Genomic DNA, 26,972 nt, shown 5'->3' on the forward strand with positions numbered 1-26,972 from the left:
TCTGAGGAGCCAATGTCCTTGAACAACACACACCTTACTCTGGCAGGGAATTAATGCTCCAGTGGAGATTGGCTTGGCTTGTATGTGGGAGGCATGTCAAAAAGGTAGCCTTTCTGGCTTAAAACAAATGAACAAAACAATCTTCATAAAAACAGAAGAAATTGGACTGGGGTTTTAATCATCTGGTAGGTTCACCATTTTTTTTTCTCCCAAGCCAAATGTTAATCGAAGCCTGTGATATTTTCTCGTGATGAAGTAATCTCATTTATTAGTAAATAACCGAACATCCTTCCCTCCCGAGCCTCCCACCCACATCACTTCATCAATACGACAGCTCAAATGGAAACCCAAATCATATTAAAAAATTTCCCTTTGGGACCTGACCAAAAAAATTGTTTTAAATATGATATTTTTGAAAATGTTTCAGTTCTAGACAGTACTACATTAGTCTCTATTGTTTTTCTATTTTCCTAATTTGTACAAGCACCAAGAGAGGATCTATCACCTTGACTTTTTGCACGGTGCGTCGGGATGCGCTAAGAACCAAGAATCACAGAGAAAATAAATAAGACATGAGAATGCAGTGCTAATGGCCCTTTGATGATGCCCTTTTCTCCATCTTTGGGCTGCTGTGTTGAGATGCAGCCACCATCATGCGGTCCTTTTTAACAGAACCACACTGAGTTCAACAGATGATAACCTTGCTCTTGTCTGTGGTCTTCCCAAGAAAAAGAGGGACTGAAGAATATAACACATTTGAAAACAGTATGAAACAGCAGTTTCCATGGAGACTTCAAAATCTCATAGCCCCAAATCTGCTGGCTATTTGATCACAAACTCCCACCTTTCGAAGCTTAATTTTTGATTATTTGACTACTCTTAAAAGACTCGCCTAGCACATGGGGGAATTATTTCTGAAATGTAGACAGCACAGGCAAGGAACGTAGCTGGGTATAGATGTATGTACGAGGTTGGGGCCGTGGCACAGTGGTAGAAAACTTGCCTTGCATATGTGAAGTCCTGGGTCCCATGACACAGAAACACACACACACACACACACACACACACAGAGAGAGAGAGAGACAGAGAGAGAGAGAGAGAGAGAGAGAGAGAGAGAGAGAGAGAGAGAGAGAACTAGACAGAGAGAATGAGAGAACATAGACAAACAAAACACACACTCACATGCACAAATCTATAATAGAAAATGTTGACTGCCAACTTAATTTATGCCTGATTAGGGCCAGTTACCTGCTCCCCACACCAACACACACATAGACACATACACACACACTTCTGGTTACCCCTATCTTCTCTTTAGAAACCTATTTTCCTCTTTTAATATAAGCATGCTATTCTGTCTGGCTCCTTTCTATCTTCTTATCTGTCTACTTATTTTGCAGTGCTAGGCATTGAACCCAGGGGTCTACACCTCCTGAGACTGTATTCGACCACACCATAGCAGATTATACTTGTAAAGGTTAGTTTTAATTTCACTGGCAACTTGACACACATAGAATCGCCTGAAAAGAGAGTCTCAATGAAGGACTATCAAGATCAGATTGACCCGTGGGAATGTCTGTGGGGAACTGTCTGGATTGTGTTAATAATGTGGGAATAACATGTTCACTGTGGCAGCATCATTCCTTGGGTTAGGGTCTTGAACCCTGTAAGAGTGGAGAGAGTGGGCTGAGCACTAGTAAGAATATAAGCATTCATTTCTCTCTGCAATAAACTGTGGACATGACTAGCTGCTTCCGATTCTAACCTTGACTTCCCAGCAATGATGGAACTGTCATCTGCAATTGACAGCTGAATAAACCCTCTTTCCCTTGAGTTTCTTTTCTTTGAGGTATTTCATTACAATTTCATTGCAGAAATGAGACTGGGACACCATTCTGCCTAACATTCTTGGTGTTCCCCTGCCTGGGGTACTAGTTGTGTTCATGAAGATATCATCTTCAGGACAGTGGAGGTTAAAGTCACATTCTATAAAAATGAAGTTCATTGTCAATGGATATAGGGAGAGTAACAGTTATAGAAAAATACTTTATCTTCTATCATGATATTTATGAAATTCTTAGACAAAAAATAAACAGGGTGGTCAGATGCTCTGATGAAGTGATTCTTTTAGAGATTCATAATATACCAACATTCTGACACACTCCTTCAGGAGGAGATATGTCCAACTTATGTAAATCACCGTTCCCTAAGCATGTTTAGGAAAGGCTACTGCCAACCTCCTGTATCTGTTACTTGCTGTTCCACAGAACATACTGATATCCCTTGATCGGAGAACATGTGACCATCTAGCGCTATATTCAGAATATGAGCTCTTCCCAAATGCCAAGGGCTTCCCCGTGTTATTCTAGGCAAACTTGATTTCACAAGAACACTGTGAGGAGGATGTTAGCATTCTCATTTTATAGCTGTGAAACGGTGACTCAGAATAACTGCTTTGCCTCATAGCTGTTTCATATGATAATACAACTGGCTTTAAAACAAGGGGACTTGTACACAATACTGGCTCACCAATAGCAGCTTAACACAGAGGTGCCCAGAAATAAAAGCCAAGAAGGGAAGCCCATCTCTCCTAGTCATATCTTAATTGCTGTGGTATCAGGTTTGGGTTTGTACTTCAGTAGCCTGTGTGCCCAACCGACAGTGGGCACAGAAAGTCTTCAACATCTAGGAGAGGCAATACTCACACTATGAAGAGAAATAAAAGCCATGGCATGGGTAATGAGGAGAAAACTCCATCCTTTGAAGAGAAACAGTTTCTCTTTGCCTTAAATTAAAACCAAATATATCCTATCACCACCTTGAATTCAGGAACAGGGTTGGCTCATAATAGAGCATTAAATGACTCTCTCTCTTTTGAGAAAGAGCATGGCTGTGAGTTGACATGAAAAATGTTTCTTTCCCTACAACAAAAGATTGGTTGGACTTGGCAGTAGCTGAAAGTCCTTTAGCCTGGAATTTCATTTTGTCGTTGTCTAATTGACCCCTCAGATACCTTTTAAATCCTTTTTACTTATTCGAAATGAGTAAATTATAAAATCTATATAATAAAGGTGCTTGTGAAGTTGTGATCTACAGCTGTTTCCTCGGCCTTTAGTGATGACTGTTTTAGTTAATGAAATTAAACATATAAAGTGTTTCTTAAACATAGAAAGTATTTCAGGTTTCTTTAAAGATAAAAGTTGGATAATTTGAGAACATAACTCATTAAGCATTCTAAATATAAAAGATTGAACTACTTCACTAGAATGTTGCCAATAATAAATTGAGATCCATGCATCTTAACAGTTGCTGAGGACCAAGAAAATCATTTTATCAAATTTGGTGTTGTCATGAATGGAAACACGTTGGTAGCGGCTCTCAGGACCAAGAGCTACCTTCACACAGGGTCAACAACATGGGGACCCCTGTGTGAGTGAGGCCCATGGTCCTGAGGATAAGGTGTTGGGGGACCTATGCCGCTGACCTTGACGAACTGTTTTGAAGTTGAAGGTCTGGAAGCCACCTGTCAATGCAGAAGAGTCAATGACATCCACGCCGTAGTCACTGTGACTCCGTCTGTAGAGGGTGACACCAATGACCAGGACTGCCACGGCCACGACAGCTGCGCCCAAGCCCGAGTACAAGGCAATGTCGCTGGCATTTTCAATGCCTGAAAGACACAAGAGAAGTCCTAAGTGGCTAACATGGGCTAAGGCCATAGAACCACCCCAGGACAGAACATGGTATGCTCTTGGAGTCTGGAGCCTACTGCTCAGATCACACAGGAAGCTAGCTTCAAGTTAGACTCTCATTCACATACTAGTCATGTTTCCAAAGCTCCTTGTATAAATCCGAGCAGGGCTAGTCAAATATCTTAACTGTGTGAAGGTAGCTTACCATGTAATGGACTTGGAGAGAATCAATTTTGCAAAGAATATAACATTTTTTCTAGTAAGAACAAACAACTCCTTAACTTATTTAAGGAAGTCATAGTTACCTGAAAAGTGTTCTTATATTTTTATTTTTATTTGAGGGAAAACAGACTCACACAAATGACAAAAAAAGAGGGGCTTCTCTGCTCATTGGGGGCTCGGGGCACATGCATTAGCATAAAGCTGTTTAGGGTAGGGTGCTAACATGGTATGAGAGTTAGAAGAGATTAGAGTTTATGAGCATGTCAACTTTGATATAAATACTCAGTCAGAGTACAGCAATAACCTTGGTTTTGCATATGTAATCGCCACGAGAGCAGTTTTTATGTGAGACAGGAATATTTTGATTGTTGAGGGCTCTTATGTCCACGGTAAATTTTTTTTTTTTTTTTACCATGGGCTCTTGTGTCTATGGGAACTGTTTTCTGGTACCAAGCCACTGTTAGACTCTGACACTTTGTTAGGGGTCACATGCTGATTCTCCCATACCTCGCCTACTCCATCCTATTGAATGCATGGGCAAAGCAAAAATAAAAACGTTAGTTTAATTTTAGGATGTGGATGTCTCCCCAACCCCCAGGAGAAGCTACAGCTGAATTCTTTTCCAGACACATATTGGGTGTGGCTCATCCCAAAAGCAGGTTGATAAGGGCTATTATAACTCAACATAGAAGAATTATCTAAAACAAGGCAATCCTAAAAGAGGCGACATCCCAGAGTGTATGGAAATGGAAGGTGGCAAGAAATAACTACATAATTAAGTTCCCAACAGATTATGTAGCAAGTACACGTAATAGGTCCGAAATAATTATTCTGCCATCAAGGGTTGGGCTGAGGGGATAAAAGAAACACATCATATATTTACCTTGTAATTGCACCACACTTACTATGCATTCCTCGCACCCTAAGATGGTACTTATCAAATGGGGAATGCTAGTCACACAAGTATAAAGTGAATTTATTTTCAACGAAGTTAGTGGGCCATAAAATAAGGTGTTACCAAATTAAAGACTGAACGTGGAGACCAAGCGGAACCAAATCAGCGGTAGTGCAGGAAACGCATGAAAATATCGGGCAAAGAGGAGCACAGCCGTCAGAAGGAGTCAGGCCTGAAAGGTCAGGAGTTCCACAGACACGTTTAATAAGCAAAGCATCGTGAAGCTGTGCCATGCAACAGGGTAAGACGCAGAGCTTCATTCTAACTCCAGGATGGGGGCAGGCAGACACACTGCCATCATTCCCCAGAACTGCGGACACCAGGAACCACACCTCCACTGCAGAATTTCCATGCTACGCCTGCCTATCTTTTGGAGGAACAAGGAGGCATCCACCAACCTGGTCATGCTCCCATCCCCATGTTTCCTTGGAGGGAAGAATGACACTCAGGGCAGAGAGCACACTGAACACAGGAGATGCATCACACCAGGACACAGTGAGCAGACTTGGAATTGAGATCAGTTAGTTCTTTTCCTTCCTCGTATAATGCTAAGTGATAAGAAAACCATTTAAAAGATACTTCTGGGGAGCACACACCTTCTTAACAAAGGAGCACATGCAGGGGAGCAGCCCGGCTGTGTACCGGCTGCAGCTGCTTCTCTGCTGAGCTTGTAAAGTCCAGATAAAGGCATTCTTAGAGTTCCAGGCACTGAAACAGGAAGACTGGAGCAGGGAGCCAGGGAGTTTACCAAGGTAAAATTCAAGAGCTCAAAATGGAAATCACTGGATGTGAGCCCGGTGAGACAAAAGAGGGAGACAAGAGAAAGTTGCGTTTCCCTTCCAGATTCCCATTTCGGTCTTTGATACATAAGGGGACCGAATTATCACCATCATTCCAATCCTTCCCTTTAGACTAATGGTATATATTGTTTATCATGTTTCCTATCCCAGGAAAATTTCTGAATCATCTGACTTAAGTTACAAGAACAAAATAGTACATTAAAAATATTTCACGTGAGTAAAGGGAGCAGAGAGACGGCTCAATGCTTAAGAATACTCTTGCAGAGAACCTGAGAGTTTGTGCACACATGAGCACAAACCAATGCAAAGGCACACATGTAAGAATAATAAAAAATAAAAGTAAATTCTTTAAAATACTGACTAGGAGTCAGGTGGTGGTGGCACATGCCTTTAATCCCAGCACTTGAGAGGCAGAGACAGGCAGATATCTGCGTTCATGAATGAAGTAAAAAGTGCCCACAGAGGAATTCCTGAAGAGAAACAGAGGGTAGGAAATTGGGCCTTGAAAAGGAAAGAAGAAAAAAAGAAAGAAAGAAGAAGCATTTGCTTCCTGGAGATGGGATGCATAAGGGGCTGTTCCAAAAAGAGACTAGGCCCACAGTAGGCACTCACTGGCCCTCTGTTTAGAGGAAACTAGTAAAGTCTCTTGCCATCTCTACCAGGAATAGAAAGGGAGGAAATGGCCTTTTATTAAAGCAATCGGGTGTCTGGTTTGATATTAAAATGACCTTTCCTACAATGAGGGCTGTTTAAAACATCTATATTTCTAAGGTGGATTGTGAAATCGCCTTTCAGAAAGTCTCTAAAAAAATCAGCAGGACTCTGTAACAGTCTGCAATTACTTTATCTTATTTTTTTATTATTACTATTTATCAGAGTTGGCTGGGGGAATAATTGACCTTTCAAGGCCCCTTCTTAGAAATAAATTTGAGTGACAGCTCTCTCTAGTCATCTGTGGTAACCGATGGCCTGATGAGTCCAGCCAGGGCTGTTTAGTTTATCTGTCCCATGTTTCCCAGCCTCTAAGGTAAAAGACATATTAATTTTTCTTGCTAATGGAACATTAACTCAATTCACATGTTACAAATTGAACATACATCATGTTTAACATATAGCAGACAGGAACCTATCGTCAGGCCTCGAGCTACAAAGGCCTGGTATAGGAAGATGGGAGTACCTTTCTACTATATCCACACTATTCTGCCTGATCTCCTGGTGGGTGTCCTGGAGCAACCACTCCTGCCATTGTAGAAAACCAGGCCAACAAACTTGAAATGCTAATGTAAGCATCAGTGAACTGCTAAGGAATCCACATTAAGAAAATCTCCAGAAAGGGAAGCCAGGAAGAAGCAAAACAAATGGAAGCCACAAGAGCCAACTACTGAGTCAGAATCCCAACAGCAAGGCAACCTAAGGTCAATCCAGGAAGCAGCTTCCCCACAGCCAGTGCAGGTGACACAGGGCTACTAGACTATTTCACAAGCTTTTCCTTTTAGCATGGATGCTAGATATACTGAATAAAAATATAGAACTAGCTTGGAGTAATGGTGTACGTCCTTAATCGTAGCACCCAGGAGGCTGAAGCAGATGGATCTCTGTGAGTTCAAGGACAGCTTACCCTACATAATGAGTCCCGAGTCTAACTGGAACTGTAGGTTCGAGACCCTGCCTCAAAAAAATATAGAAGTAAATCTAAATTTTCAGTTCAATAACTAACAATATTAGCATAAAGTAATTTCCATGTAGTATCTAGTGCCAATATACAAATTATTATGTGTTTACCCAAAATTTAAATTTAAGTGAAGGGTCCAGTAGTTTAACTGGCAATTCTCATCTTTAAACTGCAAAAGTACTGTACTTTTACTAATGGGAGAGGTACAAGGTAAAAGAGCTAAAGAGTGGGATTTGAACTCTAGCTTTTGAGTAAATTTCTTCACCTTAGTTACTTTCTTCTGACCACTGAAGACATCATGTCTATAAATTTTAGCACACTGGGGAGAGAGTGGTTGTGAATGCCCAGCCTTTAGTGAGTACCCTGGTGCTCTACTGGTACTAAAGAACACACGGGTCTATCCCCTGTTCTTTGTGTCTTTGCTTGGTTCTGAGGCATTTAATGAACAAATCCCATTATTTCCATTAAGGACAGAGCCAGTGAAATCACTGAAAATGGAAGTAGGAAAAAGCATATACTTATGAAACGCTAAAAATCAGATAGCAAAAAAAGTCGAAAACGCTAAGAAAATTACAAATGTTGCACACATATATGTGCTGAATTGATTTAGAGGAAGAATGATTGTGAAGGACAAAGCAAATCATGCAATTTGTGGAAAGTGCTGTACTTATGTAATTGAAAATAATCAGCATGGGATGAAGAAAAATGACGGACAAAATAAGGGAGAAAATGTTTTAGAGTGTGCCCGGAAGAATAGTACCAGTGCTGCTAGCCTCATGCTAGCTTACAGGGGCCTAGATATCTGAGGAGGATTTAAAGGAATGAGCCAAAGACAATCCTGCCGATTGAAAATGCTATTCATGTCTATAGCCCAAGGCAGAATGACCACCTATTAAGCCTGTATGGGCGAGTACTGAGCTTCTGTCTTCTGAGAGCTGCCTATCCGGTAAACATGGGTCTCCTCTGCAAGTCAATGTACTGCAGACAAACCCATGGGATGCAAAGTTCTTGAGTGAAGAGGATTCTAGTTGCCAGGCCTTGGCCGTACATCCAGGTGGAAATTATTTCAGGATGCAAATCTGTGGCTATATCCTACCACACAGTAGGTGAGTCTTCAAATTTCTTCACTTCTTTTTTCTCTAACCACTCAACTTCCATCTTGTATTACATTGTAAGGAGAAGACATTTCTGATTTTCCTTTCATATTTCATTGGTTCACGACTAACCGTATATCACAAATACCTACTTCATAAGTGAATAACTTTGGCTCCCTAGAAGCAAAATTCTTGATTTTGCACTTTAACAAAACTTTACTCAGTAAAGAATTAACAGGAAGACTCAGAACAATAACTTAATAAATATTTTTGATCTTGGTAATACTCCAAATGCAACAAGTAAGAAGATGAGACACTGTCCTGGCCAGACATAATGGCACTCATTTGTAATCCTGGCAACCAGGAAGTTATGGCAATCTTCCTGAGCTTGGGCTACATAGTGAGACTAGTTCTCAAGATTAAAAAAATAAAAATTAAGGAGTAGATTCACCAAAACTAAGGATATTTGAAGAAGTCGTATATAAATCCACTAGTGTGTAAGATAGTTAAAATACCATGGAGATATTGTTAAATCTCCATATACCAATAGTGTGTGTGTGTTTGTGTTTGCATATAAGTCCTCTGCTTGAGGATGCTACTCCCAGAAGACATGGGTTTTCTACATGAAAGTCTTAGTGCCATTGACAGGATACCTCCCTACTTGTTATTGGCCAGGAAAACCCCATGGGCACCTGAAATAACCCAAACCATTGCTAATGCTCGTAGGTGCCTACTATAACTAGGTAGCAAGACCCGATTGCTTAAGACACCATTTTCTTTGGATGCAGGATATAAAGAAATTAGCCTCAATTGACTAGAAAACTTGCTCCCTGAGAGTTCACCTATATGGATCCAGAAGGTTCTGTATAAGCTGCTGTGGGAAAAAAGATATCAATGGTCTTACACGGCACTAGACCCTTGCCAACCAGGCAAGATAGGCCCAGCGGCACAACAGTGGCAGAATGGTTATGAAGGTAACAAATTGCTTTCCAATTGGACAAAGGTCTACACCATAGGAGGGATTATGGGTCTATTACTGTAAACCTGGTCAAAGGCTCATGACTGGGGAGCTCTCAGCCCTAGGAGGGAACCTATTATTGTTATTTTGCTAAACAATCATGTTATTAAACCATGAGATTTGTGGTGCTCTAAAATACAATCAGGGATTTTTTTTTTCTTTTTGTAGTGTGTTGTCATCAATAAAAAAGACTCATAACAATTGAAAGTGCCAAGCTGTTCAGCAATAGACATTAACCCCCCCTCCCCCCCCAATTCCCAAGGCTCGGGAATATGACAGAAGAAAGGCTAGAAAAAACCGTTAAGAGCTGGCAGACAAGGAGAGCTGTGAAATTCTGACTTCTAGATATGAAATGGATTTTGCATATGTCATCTTATAGCAGTTGTGGTTACCTACACAAGACCTACCTAGGATTAAAAATCAAAATTCCAGCATGGACTGGGGAGGAGTCCCTGAGGCCCCACACTCAGTGAAAAAGCTACTGCATTTGGTGGCCAGGAAGTCCAGCAGCAGATTGTTAAACTAGTCAAAAGAAGGTGCTGCGCTTCAGGGAACGCTAGTAAGCTCCTGAAAAGGCTTCAACAGGCAGGAGATCTGACCAGAACTTAAGTTCCAAAAAGCTCAGCTAAGCTCACATAAGGAAACACTAGGCAGGGTAAGATGAATGAAGATCTCTGCTAGGAAGACAGCTTGACTTTGTCACCCAGGACCCTGGCTTTTTTGTATTCATTATTTGGGGCTTTACAAGGCCATTTTCTTGCAGGAATATAGTATATTTTGAACATACTTCCCTTAGACTCCACTTCTCTCTCCCTCCTTCCCACTTGTTCCCTTCGTCTCTCAGATAGTTTTGCGTTTCATTTCCTGTCATCAGTGTATGCATAATTTTATGTATTTATACTACCTGGGACTGTGGGATTATTTCCTTTTCCTTTGGATCTTCTCTTCCTAATGTGGTCATGCTTCTTCTTCTCTGCAGTGACTCTGGCCTCCTTTACATCTAAGTATTGCTGTCTTCCCTAACCTGATCCTCAGTCTTTCCTTATTCACATCATAAGGCCTTGACCTCAACCTACCTGCTGGCTTTAAATATCATACTGGCACGATGAGTCCGAAATACGCATTTTTCTGCCCTGTGGGCTATTGTATTCATCCTCCTATTCCAATCTCCATTTGGCACCTAATAGGACACGCAAACTGAACTCTGAGCTCTTTTTTCAAAATTATTCATCAAGTTTTCCCAGTAATAGTAATGCCAACTCCATCCTTCCTATGCATAGCCCCCAATTTGGAATCACCCAAAATATCTTTCTTTTTTCATATCAATCTATCATCAAACCCTTACGTTCAAAATAGGACTTTCTTTTTCAAATGTTACCATTGTCCATCCAGCCAAAGCCCCAATCATCTTTAGCCTAGATTATTCTAACAGTTTAACCATATTAACAGATTATTTTTTGTAATGGATCATTGTAATAGATGCCCTTGCTTCTGCTCTGGTTTCCTATGAGTTTACATTGGACAGTGCAATTACGATGTATATTTAAAAATATTAGGCTGTATCTCTCTCAGTGAAAGCCCTCCATGACTTTCTGCTTCCTTTAGAGTCAAGGTCACCATCTTTATGACAGCCTAAGATGCAATGGAGTTTCCTCTCTCACCTTACTTCTGTGACCTTAACTAATACCACCCTTTCTGTAACTTGGTTGTGTATAACCTTTCCTTTGTATATCTCCCCCAGAGCCTGGAAGCAAGGTCTCACCTCAGAGCCTTCACCTTCTGATGGTCCACTAACCTGAGCACTCACCCTCAGGGACTCCAGATCTGTGCTGCCTTGATTATTGAGTGTTTTCTGAAATGCAACTGTATTAGTCTTTCTCTGAATACTTTATTCAGAAACGCAATCTTCCTTCAAAGCCTGCTCCAGGTCCTCATCCCACTTAATAACATGCCACATCATTGCCCCACATTTGGTGTGTTTTCTGACAACCATATTAACTCTCTCTTCACCCAAACTGTGAACTTTATGAAGCCCACAATGTGTAGGGCTTAGGGCAGATTCTCCACTCAGCAGAACATATCTTAGCACATAGTGAGGATGCAAAAGGAACTGTTGAGCAAACGGATGGAAATGATGGAGTCAGGGAAGCAGAGATTGGTTTGAGCACAGAAGAGGCAGTCAGAGATGGTTTGTTGGATATAGAGAAGGAAATTGGTGGCGAGGAAGACAGAGACTAAGGTTTTGACCCAGACCATTTACTTGGTGATCAACTGTTTACTAAAATGGAGAAGATAACAGGAGGGATGGGCTAGAGATGGAGGCAGAGAAGAACAAATTGAATTGTGAAGTTGGAACTAGTTCCTTAGATGTCTCTGAGGCAGCTGGAACACTTTTTCTTTTCTTTCTTTCTTTCTTTCTTTCTTTCTTTCTTTCTTTCTTTCTTTCTTTCTTTCTTTCTTTTTCTTCCTTCCTTTCTTTTCCTCCCTCTCTCTTTCTCTTTCTCCCTCTCTCCCTCCCTCCCTCTCTTCCTTTCCCTCCCTCTCTCTTTCTCTCTCTCTCTTCCTTCCTTCTTTCCTCCCCCCTCTCTCTTTTCTGTCTTCCTCTCTTTCTCAAGATTCATTTATTTTTATTTTACATGTAGGCATGTAGGAGTATTTCCTTGCATATATGTCTATGCCCCATATGAATGCAGTGCCTGCCTGCAGAGTCACAAGATGGCCTTAGATGCCCAGAAATGGGAGTTACAGGTGGCTATGAGCCACCATGTAGATGCTGGAAACTAAAGCTGGGTCCTCTGGAAGAACAGTCAGTGCTCTTAACCTCTGAGCCAAGTCTCCAGTCTTGTAGGCACTCATTCCTATAAAGACAGAACAACTGTATAGCAGGGGGCTGGAAAGAGATTAAAGCACAGAACCATTTTCTGAGGTAATGCTGAATCTTGTCAGTGCCCTTCTTTGTTGAAACTGCTGAGCCAGCAACCTCTCAAGAGTTTACAGCCACTCCGAAAACCCCATTCTCCAAGCCTCCAACGAGTCTCACTCTCAGAATGCAACCATTTTTCAGTTTGACTCTGGGGGTTCATGCTTGCCATTCAGAACCTACTATATTTCACTGCACCTCCTGACATTGTTACACAACATTTATTGAAAGCACATTTGATGGTAATGAAGTTTCTATTAACTATGATTAAATCTCATAAAGCACCTGAAGATAATTTAAGATGTGCAGAAGCAGAAAATGAAACATTCGGTTTAGTACATTAGGAAACGTAATTGATTAAATTATCTCATTTACAATAAGTGCTTTCATGAACTATGCAGTGCGCATATTTTCCCCAGTTTGTCATTATGATTTGCCAACACATATCTTAAGACTTCACTTTCTCTTTGTACTTCCCTGCAACGCAAAGCTAGCTCCTTTGCCTGTCTGTTCTGGAGAATGGTGTAGAAAACTCCCTCTGAATGATGTGGTCTACCCACCAGGGCGCGTGGAAGATGTGTACCGCTATATATAGGAACAGGTTGTTTCTCAATTATCTTCATAATTGACTTTGATTTTGCATCAGTGATGATTCATGTCGTCTTAAACCCAGCCCCCACTTCCACTGAACAACTAACCTGAATTTGTGTAATGCACTTCCAACCATGCAGCTCACAGAGCCCTGACTGGATTCCTCTGGGAGCTTTTTGCAATCACATTGATTCTGGCATGGTTTTATTTTTAGGGAAATCACAAATTAAAACAGTTTAAGCGATTCTGTTGCCATATCCAGCAATTAAGCATGGTGCTTAGCAGCGAGAACCCCAAGCACAAATGAATTCAGGAGTCCCTACAGACAAGGAATAGCTTCTGGGGGGTTTATGCCTGAAAGTACAGATGTAACCAAATTCGAAAGGCACAGGACTCACAGACCAAGCATGAAATTAATTCTTTGAAACACACACACACACACATGCATTTATAAATAATCTTCATGTTGGTTACGACATGGACACCCATGATCTTCTCATACTCTCTATACCCAAACTGGGGGATGACATGCACATGAGACTAAGAGAAATCACAGAGTCCAGCATCCTAGCTACCTCTCTGAGAGTCAGGACACAAGTATGGGCTGAATATTAAAGGCCAAGTTCCCTTCCCTTAGCATGTGCTCATGCCAACACACATACAGACACACAGTGCTGAGTTCTTCCCAACTCAGTCTTCCAAAGCAAGTGTGCATGGAACAAAAGTACACCACTTGGGCACCAGTGGTTCCTTTACACATAGCTGGCGGCAGCAGATAAAGACACTAAGGATGGTTTTGTCTTGCAGTGTTCTCAGATTTTAAGTTAGTGGCCTCTACGTGCTACAGGCTGCCCATAGCAACAAAGTAGAACAGGAACAAAATGTCTGGATTGTCCTGTCATGTCTACTGATGCTCCTTCCTGGGTATGTCTGTCCTCTAAGGTCTCGGTTTTCGTCAAAGAAGTTAGCTAATATAAGCTGTTAACTCTCCTAAGAGCTTTGAATTCTACTGTTGTGAATTGAAATCATCAGAAGGCATTCATCTTGCATTAAATGAGAGAAACTGGACAGAGACAGGTTTCCCAAGCTTTACATTTTGAAGCAGCTGGGCAGCTGTTTACTTCTGCTAACAATGTCAGCTGTGTGGTTCTTGTCTCATAGCCTGAGATTCCTTAGTATGCTTTACCTATCTCTAGGTCCATGCAGTTACTTAGACACAATAACGTATCAATTCTAGGAGTATCCCCCAGTATAGATTCTAATTCACTTGTTTTTTTTCAAAAGTAGAATATGTTTATTAAATTCCCATCATACTCCAAGATTCTGATCTGTTTGGTCTCCCATTCACAAATTCTATGGCTATGGTTTGCAATCTGAGTGCATAATGGAATGACATGGGGGAGCCCTGAAAACTAAAGATTTCTGGATTCTAATCCCTGCTCCCCAACTCCCAATTTTTCAAAGGCCTCCAGGTTACCATAATTGCATCAGCTGAGAGCCATGGAGTCAAATGCCAGGCTTCTGACCATTGAAGCCACGCCCCATTCTCTAAATCCCCTGGATGCAAAACAGAAATAATGCAAAGGCATCTTCAGAAAGCAAGCCTGTAGCTAGGGTACTGAAGCCAACACCATCACGCAGCTTGGGCCTATTTCACTGTGGAGTGCTGGCTCTAATCTCCCTAGTTACCATGGATGCCACAGCAGGTGAGACTCCTGGCTGGCATTCTCCAGAACCCTTCCTTCCCTGCCGTTTCCTGGAAGGGCTAGGAGCCAGGCGTTTGCCCACAAAGCTGCTCTCATGCATGCGTATACCGACAAATATTTATTAATTTTAATGCTATAAATCTCTCCAGAAATAAGAATCCTAGATGACATCTTCAGAGAAACGGACTTAGAAGCAGAAAGAATCAAGAAGAGAGATTTACTTTTGCTTTGAGGGAGGGGAAGGACGTGCATATTTCTTTTTGATTTAAACCTGTGATATGTGACTCCAAACTCAATGAGGAGAGGCCCCGAAAGCCCAGGATCTGCCAGAGGACTTCACTTCTGTTTGGCTCCTGAACAAATACAACAGCAAGGCAGCAAATATGAGAATAAATTATATCCACAAGAGGAAAAATAACTTACTTTGGGGTTTTATTTCATGAAGAGGTTTTTTATCTAAAAGAAAGAAAGAGAAAAAGAAAGTTGCATTTAATAAATTTACACGGAGCAGATATATTCCCTGTATTACTTTGTATGGCCTTCTATAAATGATACATTTTCTCCAATTTGCAGGCAATATGGATTATGGGGCCCACATTTTTTTCTTTTGCATTCTAACTTTTTATTTGCCTCTTTTTGAAATATTTCCATATGATTATTTTATTTAAGAATATATTTTCTCTCCAGTTTGTTAGCATATTTTTTTTCTCTGTTGCTTCTGCTCGATTCTTATCTGCATGATAAGTGCAAGCAGCTTGCTGCCTGTTCCTTTTAATGCCCAGGGAGCAGCCTGCTCAGGCAAGAGATGCCATTTCAGTATACATGAAGACAGAAAAATGAGCCAGGGAATAAATATGTAAAGAGAGCCTGCAGTGGTTTGCAGTAATCATGGTCTGGATGCAAACTTCCAAACTGCCTGTTGAGCCATTCCCTGGGGCTATGGATGTTGTGTTAGGAGCATTTTTTGGTTTGGGTTTTTGTCCTCACCCCCCACCAATCTGTTTAAATGCCTGTTGTCTCTCAGTGAAGAAGATGTCTTCATATGTTCAGCAAGCTGGTGGGATGTAGCAGTGAAAGGCAAAGGTCATCTGGACCTCAGCGGTCAGCTTCAGCTGAGGCATTTGTGACAGTTCTTCCCAAGGCTCTCAGTTCATCAAGTACCATCCGGTCCTGTTTCCCACCAGCAACTAATTCTAAATCTCACACTGATATTGGAGCCTGTGGCTTACTTTGTTTTGCCCAGGGTCTCCCTCTTTCCTCCTGTTCTTGGTTCCACCTCAGGCTAAACACCACTGCAGAAGGCAGATTGAGCACTTTCCAGACACCAGGGCAAGATGCCAGGATTTAACATGTTGCAGAGCCTCCTGAATTCACAGGGTTGTCTGTGCCTCTCCTAGTCCTCTTCTAGGCTTCCAGATTACACAGGTCAAGGGCATTGGCCACTCACAGAGTCACAGAGCGGGGGCCGTGCGAGGTTACCTTCTATAGACTTGTTCTCTATGAGCCTGAAGATGGCCACATAGAGTGAGGCTTTCATTGTGGATTATGGTTTTAACAGAATCAAACCCAGCACGCTGTATATTTTAGAACTTCATAAATAGTATCTTACTGACGGCATAATAACTCCTCCCAGGCAGATAGGCTCCTATGGTCAGTTTGCCTAGGAATTTCTGCCAACTAAACCCACTTCTGAATTTTATAGTGATCTTGACAGAAAGTTCTTACAGTACATAAATATAGGGTGCTTGGAATATGGCTTTTGTGTGTTTTGCAGTCTGACCTGTGATGGAAGAAGATTTTACAAGTTGGATGCAAATCATACTCCTGTATATGGATCATTTAATGGTCGGAAAGAAGGAGACAGCAGCAGGTACTGCCTTCAAAACGACCGCTTTCTGGGACGACAATATAGTATTTACATTGACATGCTCATGTAGGATTTTTCATTCACGTTTCTGAGAGCACTTGCATGCCCCTCACACAGACTCGACACATTTCCCTGAGAGCAGGTGGCAGCTGAGACGTCCAGATGCTACTACTCTCAACAATTAGAAGGCGGTGGCTTTGGTGGGTTCAGCGGAGCTTCCGGTTTGCTTACTGCGTGAGGCTCTGGATGCTTTCGGCACAGGCACCAAGAGGCTGGCAGGCCAGGGCTAAGATGCCTGAAAGTGATGCATTGTCACACCCACGAGAGGAGATGGGGGAACATCTGTTTAGGACTCTGGCTGAGCGCAACTATATTTTCTCCTCTGAACCACGGGGACTGGGAATTAAACCAGGGAACAAAATGAAATGCCATTAAGAACAGGTGAGATGCAAGATGGAGTCTTCAGAAAAAAAATATTGATAGCAAAGCTGTGAGAAAAATAGGGTGGTCGGGTTCTACTGAGAACAGCTCCGAAATAAGAGGAAATGTGGCCTAGAAGCCAAGGGTTAAGGTCTAGAGACAGAGGCACTGTCGCAGGGGCCCACAAGGCAGGGACCCTGAGTTTCCCTGACCCAGTTCTGTTTGGCAATGTGGCACTGTACAAATAACACAGACTTGGGGTCTCAACTGGACTTGATCTTTAGGGGTTCCACATCCTGTTGGTGCGCCTTGAAGGTTCTTACAGTGAACAGGGCAAAGCAACACCCTTAGAGTTTGATATTCAGGACTAAGCAGGATAGATACAGGACCATGAAGCACAGGGTAGACACAGGGTTGGCTTAATAATTGCAACAAATGACGGTCAATGAAGTAATTTCAATGTATGATGATGGTTGTGAGCCCAGTAACTCATGATGCTTATCTGTGTTCCTGCTGGGAAACCGATCACAATGCCAGGTCAGGAACTGCACGGATTTCGGGCAGGGTGCTGGAATGACAGTTAAACTAATGTCTCTGCTATGGTGAGACCAAACTAAGTCACAGCTTAGTCTCTTGTTGTGCAGAAGAAGAGAGGAATCCAGAAATCCTCTAGGAACCTTTGCTTGAATCCATTATTGTTAGCCTTAAGGGGGGCAACCGATGACATGAAAAGAAAAGCTGTTCACAATGGTTTCCTGCTGCAGTATAAAATGCCCCCAAAGGACACTGTTCTCCTGGCCAGTATGTTTTCTGTTTCTACAGCCACCTTTTAGAAAAAGCTAGAAAGCTCTGGAGCCCCAAGGCATTAGTCCTCTGGCATTAGCATCCAAATTGGGTTCTGCTGTGTTTTGTGAAATAAGAATATCTGGAAAAGAAGCGGCCACAGAGCAGCATTTTCCTCACTTAAACACTGAATTTGACCTCAGCCCTCTGCATGTGCTAGAGAAGGCCATCTAGTGACCTCTCTAACTTTGAAGGCTTGGCCCACACCACACTGTTTTATTCTGTTTGCATAATCATTCTCTCACAAAGCTCAAGGCTATGAAACAACTTGGCCTTGGTCAACCAACACCTCTCCACTTTAATTTCCCCCTCTCCAAAGGGCTGCATTCAAATGCCCCCCTAGTAAATTAATCCATTAGGGCCAAGGTTCTTAATGTTGGCTGCACATTCGAATCACCTGGGAGCTTTTAGAATAAACACCCAGGCCTGGGCCCCACTCCAAGAGGTCCTGATTAATTGGGGTTTGTGTTTTTTGTGATTACTACTACTTCCTGGCAAGAAATCAGGGGCTGTGTGTGGTCAACTCCAGTTAGTCTCTGCTTCCCTAAGGGGCAGTGGGCGGGGGACATACAGACAGGCCTAGGAAAGCCGGTTTTCTATTTGACAAGCACTGAATTAGTGCAATTTTGAGCCAGTGGCAGCTAAGCAGTAGTTCTGGGAAATCACAGCCACTTCTTAAGGTCTGCCTTAAGCCCTGGAAGGGCAAAAGGATGGAAGGAAATGGATGATAAGCAATTGTAACTCTACCTTATTTACAAGTGAATGAATCAGAGGAATTTTTAACAGAGTCTTAAGGTGTTGTATCTTGGAAAAATCATGTTTGCTGTTAACTTCCTAAGCAGCCTAGACAGGCACCGAAGGGAGGGAAAAATTCGCCGCAGAGAATAAACACTGCTAATGGTAAGCCAGATATGCAAGTTTAGGTTTTTCTCTGATTTTTATGTATATGCCATTAGATAAAAATATGTATGCTTACATACGTGGTAGCATGAAAACATAGGAAATTACCAATTATATTATCATTTTCACGTAGGAAAATTATAGTTTATTGTGTTGCTTTTTGCCTTTGTTATTATTAGTGTTTACTGTAATGCAAATAAGGTTTTGTGATTCCCTGCCCCCAGTACATGTCTATGTAAAAGTGTGTATCTGCATGAGAGAAAGGGAGGAGAGGGAGGAATGAGATGGAAGTGGAGGGTGGGAGAGAGGATGGGATGGGAGATGGAAGGGAGAGGAGAGGGAGGGATGGGAGATGGAGGGGAAAGAGAGGGAGGGGTGGGGAATGGAAGGATGGAGGGGCAGGAGGGAAGGAGTGGGGAGGGGAGGGAGGAGAGGAAGGGGGAGGGAGAGAGGAAGCACTTTACTTTTTACCTTTGATGATGATTCATTCTCTTCTGCCTTACTTTAACCCTCGTTTCTTTTCTTCCATCTAGGTTCCCAAAGCATTTCCCTGGGCTCCACTATTCTTGAAAGATTCACAAAGCCACCCAGTGGCACTCAGCCCTACTGGAACCAAATGTGGCCAGGCTCATGCTACTCACACGCTGGGGACTTCAGAGAGCAGGCCTGAGGACAGAGGGGCTGCATCTCTAACTCCACATTTCTTTGGAGGCCATGGACTGTGATTCTTTGACACCTGTGTCCCTTGTTTTCAAACGGTGAATAAATATGTTTTTTCCCCCAGTGTCTGTATGGCTTCTGAGACTCACACTGCCACTAACGTACACAATATGCAAGACATAGCTCTTTCCCCAGACTGAAAACCAAGGGTGCCACCATAGTCAACATTTAACCTTCTTTTCTTTCATTTCCAAAGACTACTTTCATTTCCTTCTTCGTAGATTTCATTCTTTGAAATCTTTTCTGTCCCTAAAATATGCATGCTAACTCTTTTATTGTAATTCACTTTACCCATTTTTCAGACTCATGTTGTTAGGTTGACACAAATGTGGATTAATCTGTTTTGGTTTTTTTATTTTTATTTTTTTTTTACGTCCATACTTTGGCTGTTTCCTTATTTGTTACAATAGCTGCTAGCCTCAGCATGCAGTATTTAACCCTGATCCTCTGCTGCTCAGACCATAGCCAATTGTTCTGCTTTCATGCTTGCACCACACCGAATAGGAGTTCGTTCCTATAGATTGTCAACTAAACGCATGCAGCTGCCAGATAGATCTATGAACCCCCAGCCCCATTTTAAGCTTCGGTTCATGGCATCGCTTCTCTTTGGGACACCCCTTCCCACTGCAGTCTCCCAGAAAAGCCTCCTGCCTCAGAGACGCAGTCCATGAGGACTTCGGTGATTCCTTCATTAGCACATGTCACTCCCCTCTCTCAAAAAAAAAAACTAATTATTTTATAGGCTTTGATTTTATACATTTTAAACTCCTGTAATCCCTTTAGGTGAGGCATCTACTGGGTCTATGGGGCTTTGCAGCTGTAGACCCACAGCACGAATAATCTGGAAAGAGCAGGGAAAATGACTCGGTGGGGAAATCGCCCCCAAGCGAGGACTGAGCTTTGCACCCCAGCACCACATGCATACTGGATGAGTGTGGAGGCCCCCCTGCAATCCCAGAATGTGGGAGGGGGTTCCTGGAGCTGGCTGAATACATAGATTAGCCAAATGGATGGAGTTCAGGTTCAAGTGAGAGACTCTGCCTCAATAAATTAAAATGGGATGTGACCAGGATGATACTTATTTAATACTGGGCCTATATACACCACACACACACACGAATATATATAATATATATAAAACATGCGTATATGTATATATACATACACAGGCATATATATTATATATAAAACATGTGTATGTGTATATATACATACATACACACATATATGATATATATCATACCACAGACACACAAATGCAAAACAGCCACTCAGAGAGGCTAATTAAAAGTTGCTTTATTATTTGCAGATGGGGAAAAAACAGCGAAAGTTTTAATTATCAGTGAGTTTCACTTATTCATTCATTACCTCTTTCCCCATAGCTAGAAATAATTACCAGCCAGTTTTATACCAGACAGAATGCTACCGAAGCCTGCAGGAGGTCCCAGGGCCTTCCTGATGCCCTGAGTTAGCAGTGAAAAAAAAATCATTCAAACAGGAGGCCTGCTTCACATTGACCACTCCAGGGTGCCTGAGTGTCAGGCAGACACTGACTTGACGGGTCAGGATTCTGACCTACTGAGTGTTCACACACACAGAGAAATACAGCTGCCAGTCAGTGTTTGTATGCACTCTAAACCTGAGCAGTGAGCAGAATGCAGAATAGAAGAGTAGAAGGCAGAGCTCTTCTTATTTATGTGTGTGTATCTGTGCATGTGTGTGCACGTATGCATCTCTCATGCTTTCCTGGTAAGTCATAGGGGATCCAGGGAAGGTCACATGTTTACCCTATCACAAGCTGGGGCAAAGTCTTCTGCTCTCTTTGAGACTTCTGCCAGCTTCCCAGCCCATATTGCATCATGAGAATCTACTGTCCCCTTTGAAATACCATCTGTACATGTCCAGTAAATACACACAGAGAGAGAACAAAACCACCTAGTATCTTCTAGCTGATGCCCCTTAGACAATGACTGACTTCTCGGAGAAATCTGGTTGAATATTGGAATTCTGGAAACAAGTGGCAAAAAAATCTACCTGGTTGACCACTTGTACACATTAGGAAGTGAAAAACAGTACTGATGACATCTTCCACCTAAGATTTGTTCCCGATCCCATCACGATAATTAGGTGGTGTCTGAGGAAACCGCCACAGACAGCTCATGCATGTCACATCTGATGACAATGGCTCCAGCATTGCCCTCTGCTATGGCTCTTGTTTAGCGTTCATTTAGAAGGAGCAGTTTCCTCCCTTCCTTTTTTCAAAATACCGTATCTAAGACAAATAAGTATTGTTATTGACTATTCTTACAGGTGGTGTTTCTATGTTTCAATTTGAGCTAAATCATTCAAATTTCTAGACTTAATGTCGACCTAAGTTTTCATTTTTACTGACATATAACTTTACTTAGTTATGCGGTATAATGTAGTTTTAATGTGTCCTTGCCTTGTGCAGGGTGATCAGGATGTCCATTATGGGATGCATTCATCATTTCTTTGATGAAAATACTCCCTTTTAGCTATTTTGAAACAGCACATCTCTGCTGGTGATGGCAACTTTAGTGTCGGACGCTCTACTCCCTTTCTAGCTATAACATGGTGTATGTAGACCATGTATACAGCTCCCTACTCCCCACAGCTTGTGGTAACTATTTTATGATATATACACACAATCAAATACTATTTGGCTGGTAGAAGGGGAGAGGGCAGGAAGGGAGAGGAGCAGAGAAAAATGTATAGTGCAATAAAAACAATAAGAAAGGATGAAATATTGTCACTTGCAGCAAGAGATGGGCCTGATGATCACTGTGCTCACTGAACAAATCCATGAACAGAAAGCTGGGTGGTCCACGACCTCATTCATGAGGAAACAGATGAGTTCCCACAATGTTCTCTACATTCCCAGTGAGTCTGTGATTTGGTTTGTTTTCTATGATGGCAGTTATGTTCTGGGGCTGCTGCAAAGGCTTTTCAGAATTTCTACAAACCTCTCCATTCAAAACTGGCTTCAAAGTGACAACATGCAGGTTTCCACCTCTGTCCTCAAGGAAGATGCAGGCTGAACTCTCCTGTCTGGGCCAGGGATGCTTTGCCTTGCTACCCTTGCATTTGTCTGCAGCATATGTCTACACACATTCAAAAGTACACACAGGTTGACTCAGAGCTCAGTGAGGGAAGACTGTGCTCGCATGCAAAATACCTTGTATTCTACCCTCAGTAGTGCAAAAGACCAATTAAATCACCAGAAATGGGCCAAGATGTCCAGAGCAAGTGCTCATTTAAGACAGATATAATATCTAGATACTTAGATACTTTAAGTACTTTTCAAAAATCATAGCAAAATTAGCACATTGAAAAGACGATTAACTATATTCCCAGGTTAACTTCAGAGTTGCTCACAATAACAAAGATACAGAAACAATTAAATGCCCACTATTAAAGGGATACAGAAAATACGGTGGACAGCTGATGGGATATGATATTTGTATACATATATGCTATGTATAATATATATATATGTATACTATATAAAATATTGTTCAAAATTGGAGAAGAGTTCCTGCCATTCATAATGCATGTAAAGACTTGGGGACACTATGCTAAGTGAAATAAGGAGACACAGGAAGACACATACTGCATGACCTCGTTTCCATGTGGAATCTAAAAGTGCCAAACTCAGAACGTGAGAGTAAAGTGTTGCTGCTGGCCCTAGTGGTGAGGCAAGGGCTACAAGGGATACTTGACAAATGCCAAGTTCCATTGCAGCTCGATCAGGAAGTTTGGGAAATAAATGTCCAGCTGCATGACTACGGTCAATATTATCCTGTGCACTTGGAATTGGCTCCGAGGGCAGATCTTCTGAGAGGTGCTAATGGTGCTAAGCAATTAGTGATGTTATTTCACACATAGTCATGTATCGAACAGTCAGGCTGTATAATGTAACTGTAAACAACTTGTAATTGTCAACTTTATCTCAGTAATGTTAGATAGAAAAAAAAAATCCTATCTGGAACTTTTGACCTAAATGTAGGCTTATGGTAGTGGCCTACTGTTTTAAAGAATATTCTTTAGTTGTTGGCCAGGGGGAGTCCGGAATGAAGTAGATAATTGTGAAAGACTATAATGACAGATCAATTAGGTAGAACATAACTGGCTCTAGCTGTGTGGGTGATAGAACCTAACTCACAAAGACCTGCTGTAAGAGAAACTATAATCTGAAGATCTGTATTCCAAGCATTCTCCCTTCCTCCCTCACTCCCTTCTCTTTTGTGATTTTTCTGAGCTATCTATCCATTTGGCCTCTATTTCCCTATGGGGTGGGATTACAGGCCTCTTCCAGCAAGACCAGTCCATCTTGTTCTTGAAGCTACTCCACTCCTCCTGTTAGCCACAAATTCGCTTACTGCTACAGATCAAACTGCCGTTCCTCCTAGTTTATCACCAAAAACAGGAACTGAATAGAACATGTACTCTGTAAACATTTTAAGACCGACTTAATGCTAAGTCTTTCATCTCAGTTACATCACAAACACATGAATGTGAGAGTCCATACATTTCCCACATTTTATGCATTCTGAGGACATGGTAGCTTTCTAATGATGGGTGTATGGGGGATACGAAGAAAACTGAATTACACCATTCGGCACCAAGTGAGTCTGGTGTCCTCTTTCACTGGGACAGGGCAATTTATTTCTTAGTTAAAAGTTGTCCTGTACCCTGGGCAACTGCCTCTCAAATGGTTAACTTTGGGTGATTGAATTAGATAAAGTTCTCAAAATAACATGAAAGGCCTGCCTGAAAACTGGAAATTCAATGACATCTTACTCAGTTTCACATTACATATGCGTTTGTATACACACCCACATCTGTGAGATCAGTATCAAAGATCTAAAATTATAATGATTTCAATTAATATTACAATTTTTGCTCATGGTCACAGTTGGTTAACAAAATATCTGAACTGATACCATGGAATCTTGACTCCTAGCTCAGGTATGTTTACTATTTTTCTAAGTGTTGCTAGTAATTTTCCATTCCACCTACCAGTAACATTGTTATGCACTGGACATTTGAGACTGCGGGCATTTCCTTTTTTGTGTGATGATGTCATCATTCTAGGGGAAGTGAGAGGCCAGGGTGAAGGAAACTAGTCTTAATACTGATATCGTCAGTTCATATTTCATTGGTCTCAGTTCTCTTAAAGACACACATGTATTTAATATGTAATTCAGGAGGAAAGGTGGAACCAAGACACAAGGTGTCTTCTGAGCTGATTAATTCCCTTTTTAGCACACCCTGGAGGCCACTGAATTTTGTACCAGAGTAGACTGCTCAGTTTTAAATCACCTCCATGATTGGGTTCTTGCCACTTCTTTTTATAGCCCAACAAGTCTATGAACTCAGTTATTAAATCTTTCTTTAGTCCAGATGAATATTTCTTAACCCAGGGTTTTGTGCAGTTGAATCTCGAACTAATTGTACTGTAAATTTAGAATGTGTAATTAATAGACCCGATCCTTTATATGACAAGTATAGATTCTGGAAATCTCCCTAATAGAAAAGGACCATGGTTATCAGCATCTCCTGAAAGCCATGAAACAAAAAGAAAAACAAATACACAAGCAAACAAATAAAAACATCATGAATGGTAATCTAAAGGTATTGTGTTGCGGAAAGAGAGACGCTTTGGAATGTCTGGGGACAGGAACAACCGAGACCTGCAAAACCCTCAAGTTCAGCAGCCCCACAAGTGCACACTGCTTGGTTTGACCCCTCCTCCCACAAGGAGAGAGTTTGGAGTTTATATTGATGATTTTGGGATCGTTTCATACATTGTCTTTGCTGTCAGGCCACTAGAAAGCAGGTGTTTCTGATGAGTCTGCAAACCTGGGCATCTCTCTCATGGTGGTGGGGACTGCCTTATGGGTCAGCCAGGCAGGTGGCATGCCTTCTTCTCTCTCCTGAGCCTTCCTATGCTTTGTGACTGTCAACATCACAAAATGATAGAGCTGGTTGTGGCCTTAGGGACCACATCCTTAGGACAAGTTCAGGCAAGAGAACTGAGAGGTATTCATTTAGTGGCTTGCCAGAAGTGCTGAGGAAGGATGCATTTTAAGATTCGTCATGAACTACACACGTTCTCCTAAACACTGCTTTTCTGAACCAACAGTATTCCCCAAATTATGACTCAAAAATAGTTTAAGTAAAGGACACATGCATGTTCTCTCACACACTTTAATGATATGTATACCTCATTTTATTAGAAACATGCTAACCAGCTACCTTAGAAAATATTTAAGTGACACACTATTGATAGATTTTAAGAAGATGAACAATGTTATATTTTTTCTTGCCACAAAATTCCCTTTATTAAAAATCATGTACACAGGGTGCAGTTGTTTTACAATTAGCATAAATGGAGTGTTTAATATGGGTAGCATGTGCCTTCCAGGGGCTGCATCTTCTCAAGAAGACAGCTAATAATAGAATAATTTCTGTTTATAGATTAGCACATTTAGGCTTAGGAAAACTTAAAATTTGGCTCAGGGAGTTCCATTCAGGAAATTCAATCATAATTAGAACTCAAGCAACCTGGCCAAACAGCCTGGATTCTTCAACCTGCTCTTAGCCTTGGGATGGATGTTTAAGCTGTGGGGAGGGTTCACTCTTTTATTGACCTCAAGCCTACATTCACACCCATTTCTAGTCATTTGGAAAGAGAATGACCAGTTTTCACTCATAATCACAGAGAACCTTGGAAGGCTCTTTAGCTGTGCTTTTGGATGCCTTCAGCCAGTTCCCTCCTTGCTGCCTGACTTGGGGAAGCTTGCCCTTTTCTCCTTCCCACAATCTCACGTTCAGAGTCACTATGCTGACGCTACCTGCTGGGGATGCCTCATAAGTTTTCTCTTTTCTTTCCAGTGGATTTACATTCAGTCTGCTCCTGGGTTCTATGAAAAACATTTTAAATCCTTGTCAGGATTGTATTTCAACATTATGCATTATCACAGACCTGTTCTTGTTTCTTTAGGGTTTTGTGTGTGTGTGTGTGCGCACGCGTGTGTGTGCGCTACTGTTGCATTTTCTCATTTTTGTTGATTTTCTATAAGTAACCCTGTTTGTGAACACAAGTCACCTTACTCTCCAGTTGCCCCAAATTATTTTCAGGGTCCATTTTCTTTATATTTAAGGTTTTTCTTTCCTTCTTCTCATGATAGGAAGCAATTTAACGAGATAAGCCCGAGGCAAAGAAACTTCCATACATTCTTGCTAAAGTACTGCATCGCATGTCCTGCCTAATCCCTTGGCCAGTTTTTAGGCAGAGTGGAAAAAGGCATCACAAGATCCTTGGGAGAAGTGGATAGGAATAGCTGAAAGTAGATAAAAGGAGAGAAAGAGAAACCAGGAAAAGCAATTCTCAGCTGAGCTAATGTGTCAGGATATGTTACAGGCAGCAGAGATCCATTGGGAAATAAAGAAAAGAAGTTGACCCACGGAAAATTCCCTGGTGGCAAAAGGCTTTTTAACTGTTTCAGAGCTAGCTGATAATAAGGGG

At 41.7% G+C, this 26,972-nt stretch overlaps 1 protein-coding gene across 8 annotated transcripts in view; it reads right to left on the minus strand.

Annotated features, from left to right (window-relative positions):
* The window catches only part of Unc5d (unc-5 netrin receptor D), a 517,885-nt gene that overhangs the window by 66,533 nt on the left and 424,380 nt on the right, over positions 1-26,972 (minus strand). For 3 of the 8 annotated variants that reach the window (XM_075986465.1, XM_075986468.1, XM_075986469.1), the window contains 3 exons: positions 15,094-15,126; positions 4,422-4,436; positions 3,485-3,670 (listed from right to left, as the gene is read on the minus strand). In XM_075986465.1, coding sequence (XP_075842580.1) covers positions 3,485-3,670; positions 4,422-4,436; positions 15,094-15,126 — 234 coding nt within the window. The remainder of the gene's footprint in view (positions 1-3,484; positions 3,671-4,421; positions 4,437-15,093; positions 15,127-26,972) is intronic. The other 5 variants (XM_075986467.1, XM_075986464.1, XM_075986466.1 and 2 more) reach the window with 3 other exon arrangements.

Source organism: Microtus pennsylvanicus, chromosome 9, assembly GCF_037038515.1.
Source record: "Microtus pennsylvanicus isolate mMicPen1 chromosome 9, mMicPen1.hap1, whole genome shotgun sequence".
Classification (NCBI taxonomy): domain Eukaryota; kingdom Metazoa; phylum Chordata; class Mammalia; order Rodentia; family Cricetidae; genus Microtus; species Microtus pennsylvanicus.